We start from the raw sequence: 4,262 nt of genomic DNA, 5'->3' as shown, positions 1-4,262 counted from the left end.
AAAATGGCAGAGAGACCTACAACTGTAACGGTAAAGTGCAAACTGTGTCCAGGCCAGAAGCACCTCTCCACTGCTCTGAACACAACCACGCACCTGCTAAAGCAACATGCGAACACAAAGCAGGTATCGAAAGACCCCCAGGAACCAGAGTGACGCTCAAGCTGAGTGTATGCCGACCCCAACCAAGCAGCCAAAGCTTGCTTTTCGACAACAGGTAACAAACGCAGAGATTAACAGGCCTGTAGCAATCGTTTAGTAGAGGAAACGTTGCCCGTTTCTGCTGTAGAATCGCCGTCTTTCAGAAACATACTCGGCAAAATACAGACAGCTCCTAATTAGGATAGGGATTCATGCTGATACGGGGGCATATGTAAGATTTAACGTTATACTGTTAACTGGAAATTATGTGACAATGCATCTCATTTAAGTTTCCATTCCTCACATGCAATCATTCATACACAATCACAGTGATGACTCTGGGATGCTAAAGAGTAACGACCCCAACACTGGCTAAGATACAAGTGGACCATTGCTACTAAAAGTACATTAGTCCATAGGACCAGTCACATGCAACATGCAAATGCAGCTGAATAAAGAAGTTACTCAGGTTGCAGACTAGAATAGTTTTCACCAACAGCTCTTATGCTAAAAAAAAATCTGCTGAGCACAAGTAAACCACACTTCAAACCTACTATGAGGACTTGAATTGGCGTTAAAACTGGCTAAAATTAATGTAGATGCCTCTGTATGTCCTATAAAGCAAATCAGACCATCAGTGCTGCTGTTATTGGCTCCGATTAAGCAATTTAAGAAGCAGGGCATTTCTCTTTAGAGAGTTTTACTTACACAAACACACATGGCAAGTTAACCAAAAGCTAAAAGGGACAGTGATGGAGAAAGGGGCGAAAACACGAGTCAACCAGATCAGAAACAACACAAGGTGACCACTTTCATCAACAGGGGCTGCAAAACGTGCACAGATTAAAGACACACTGCCTGGAAACTTTCAGTAACATGCCGATGATTACTCCACCTGTAAGAGCTGCCAGCGCTATAAGCACAACCTCTGACAGTGTGCCACACTGCTTCAAAACATCTCAAATGAGGCCTCAGAGACTGAGCACAATATACAATCCGCTCTGTTGTGTGGGTCTGTTTCACTCATAATAAACAAACACATGGGTGCTTATGCAAAGCTCACACATGATTGATGTTTCAGGCATATAAACAATGAGCTAAGGGCCCTCAAATGAGCTCCAACCCAGGGCCTCTCAGAGGCTTGGGCCAGCCTGATGCCACACATTAGCCTACAATAAGCCTGTTTGGAGGTTGCATCAAATCAGCTGCAGCATGAGTAACACTTGATGTCAGCTGGTTTTTGCTTTCAGAATGAAGGCTTCGTATTTAAAAGATGTCAAAATACTTAAGTCAAACTTTTTCCCTGAGTTTAATTTCTATGCAACCGAGAAATGTTTGCAGGGACGTATTTGAAGCAAATGTTATCAACTATTGCATCGTCAACCCTGTTTTTTGATTGGTAGCAATTTCCATCTAACATAGAAAACACGCTCATCTTAAAACTCTTAAGACTCTTGATTCGATAGTCTACAGGAAAATGTGGTACACTTACAACTGTACACAATAAAACAACAGCAGGTAGGAGGCAGAATTACCCAGAGGCAGGGAGAAATCAATTAAAATGTTACACAAACAATACCTGTACAAAGGTTTTAACAATAATCACGGCATAAAATAAATATAATATACGCCTACTTCTGCATTATTCAAAAATAATAGTAAATACAGAATAAACCCGAGTATAGAGCTTTGTGAAGGGAAACTAAAGTAATTAAAGCAAACTAAGCAGTGGTATAACTTAAAAAGAAGTCAACCTTTTTTCACACAGGGAACAGACCCCAGTCTCCTGCATGAAACATACAGACTTACACAATCTTCACGTCACCTGACTTCAACGCCACATCAAAACAATAAGCATGGAGGACCTCCAGGAGCATCCAGAAAAGTTACTTAGCTATTTCCACATTAAATCATTTGTACTGCAGATTCCTCAATGAACCACAACTGAGTTTAAAGTTGCAAAAAATACTAAACTTATTTACTTTGTTTATATAAATTCCAAACATATTTCAAACTGTTTTATAGAAAATTTAAATTAAAGACAAAATAATTGACCATTTAATTTCTACCTACTGAATGGAATTCGTACCATTGAGTTAATATTCAAGTTACCATAACGATGAGTGCTCAAAGCTATACATTGTTATGCTTCAATTATTGGAAGTACTAAACTTTAATCGTTTACAGTCTGCAGTCATCATGTTTTCAGTGTACTGTTATCACTGTTAAGTACTCCTACAAACTTGAGGTACTTAGAATATAATCATATAACAATTATAAATTGATTCATTAAAAATACAAGTAATCAATAATATACTAATACCAAAAAAGTGCGAGTGAATGTATCACTCATGTAGTTGCTACATACCTACCTGCTTCTATAGTTATGCTCTTATTGTGAAAATATTGACCGGACGTTTGTTTTGCTGTATTCAGGGAGGGCTGGTGCCCAAATTCTACCCTATAAAAAAAGATGATAATCATAATGAATCGGACAGAGCAGCGTAATGTCGTGTTGTGAGTGCATGGACCGGGGGGACGCAGCGCGGGGGAGCATCCTCTTCAGCATCCTGAACGGAGGCGCCCTCAGCCCGCAGGAACAGCTGGAGAGAGCCGCCAACAAGCACCAGCTCTGCTCCTGCGCGTCCAAGAGGAAACTGGTGGCGATCCGGGCTCCGCGGCTAGTTTTCAAATCGGCCTCGGAGGTGCTCGTGAAAACTTTCAGGTTCGTGAAACATGTACCGTGTTTTCGGGGTTTGCCGGCGGAGGATCAGCTCCGGCTCGTGCGCAGCAGCTGGGCGCCGCTGCTGGTTTTGGGCATGGTGCAGGACTCAGTGGACTTCGACACGGTGGAGACGCAGCAGCCGAGTCTGTTACACAAGATTTTAACACACAAGATTTTAACACACAACCCGACCGAGATTGAAGACCCAGGGGTGCCGGTCAGTGACGCAGAGGGGATCAAAATGTTCCTGGTCAGGTGTAGCGGACTGCGGATCAGCGTCAAAGAATACGCGTTTCTGAAGGGAGCGCTACTGTTTAGCCCGGGTAAGAAAGAACACTCAGCTGGCACTAAACACCTTTAAAGGTTGTCTGTTTGTTAATTAATCACAGACTGACATATTAACTACGTGCGTCCTTGCTTAAAACTTTTACAATTATATTCCCTTGGCGGGTTAGTTAAACTGTTAGTTTATACATTTTTAATCTCCTCTTTTAAAATGATCAGGTTATAATAGTCAAACTAGGTTAATGAATAGTATTGTGTCTCTTTTGATGCTGTAACAGGTTGCGTAACTTGCGTGCGTAATTTCTGCGTCTTTTATCAGTCTGAATTTCTCTCCCTGTTTGTGTCTGTCCTGTAGAGTCGACGGAGTTGGAGTGTCGCGAGTACATCAGGGCGCTTCACACGGAGGCCGAGCGCGCGCTTTACGAGCATGTGAGAACGGTCCACCGGGGTAATAAAGCGGGACGGTTCGGCAGACTGCGCGCGGTCCTGAGCGCGCTGCGGTCCATGGATCCGGACGCGGTGGCAGGACTGTTCTTCAGACCCGTGCTGGGGACGAGCAGCATAGAGGGACACGTGCTCGATCTGTTTTATGAGAGATGAAGGGAGACTTTTGGGACTGAAAGATAGGAATATATGTTATTGATTAATGTGCTCATGTATATACACATATCTCTGTAGTTTTATTATACATTTAAACACTTTAAGAAACCATCACGCGGGGTGACGGCCCTGCTGCACATCCTGACTTTTTATGGTTTTTGTAAGGACACTAAGGATCACTCCGGCCATGATGACCTCAATAAAAGACCAAGTGAGAGTGAGGATGACCACGGTGACTTTAAACTGTTATGTTGTTAGTCCTTGCATCTCTAACTGTCATTACATACAGGCCAGTATTTAGAGTTAACACCAGTCTGAACAGTAGCTCTATGCTTACAGAGGTCCCAATCAAGAGACTCCGATAGAAGAAAAATCAATCAATACGAGTCCAAATAAAACCACACACCACACAACATAACAGTGACAGACCAGCAGTCATCTGATCCAAATCATGTGGGCTTTTTTCAATACCTAAACTTCCATTATATTTATAATAATGCCAGGAAGATTAACT

The 4,262-nt window shown here is 42.4% G+C and overlaps 1 protein-coding gene across 1 annotated transcript; it reads left to right on the top strand.

Moving 5' to 3' along the window:
- The first annotated feature begins 2,645 nt into the window (after window positions 1–2,645).
- LOC138603668 (nuclear receptor subfamily 0 group B member 1-like) lies at window positions 2,646–3,835 on the top strand. The gene is made up of 2 exons (XM_069675544.1): window positions 2,646–3,186; window positions 3,504–3,835. The coding sequence occupies exons 1-2, from the start codon at window positions 2,646–2,648 to the stop codon at window positions 3,746–3,748; spliced, it is 786 nt and encodes a 261-aa protein (XP_069531645.1). The 3' UTR covers window positions 3,749–3,835.
- The last annotated feature ends 427 nt before the right edge of the window (window positions 3,836–4,262 follow it).

This window comes from Semicossyphus pulcher, unplaced genomic scaffold, assembly GCF_022749685.1.
Source record: "Semicossyphus pulcher isolate SPU_LCO1_2020_fin unplaced genomic scaffold, fSemPul1.0.p SCAF_24, whole genome shotgun sequence".
Lineage (NCBI taxonomy): Eukaryota > Metazoa > Chordata > Actinopteri > Labriformes > Labridae > Semicossyphus > Semicossyphus pulcher.
This window is presented reverse-complemented; position numbering and strand designations above follow the sequence as displayed.

Bases quoted from the DNA above. Each gene is read 5' to 3' on its own strand.
- LOC138603668 (XM_069675544.1), top strand. From the start codon at position 2,646: ATGTCGTGTTGTGAGTGCATGGACCGGGGGGACGCAGCGCGGGGGAGC. The intron at 3,187-3,503 runs GTAAGAAAGAAC...TCTGTCCTGTAG, and splicing joins AGCGCTACTGTTTAGCCCGG to AGTCGACGGAGTTGGAGTGT.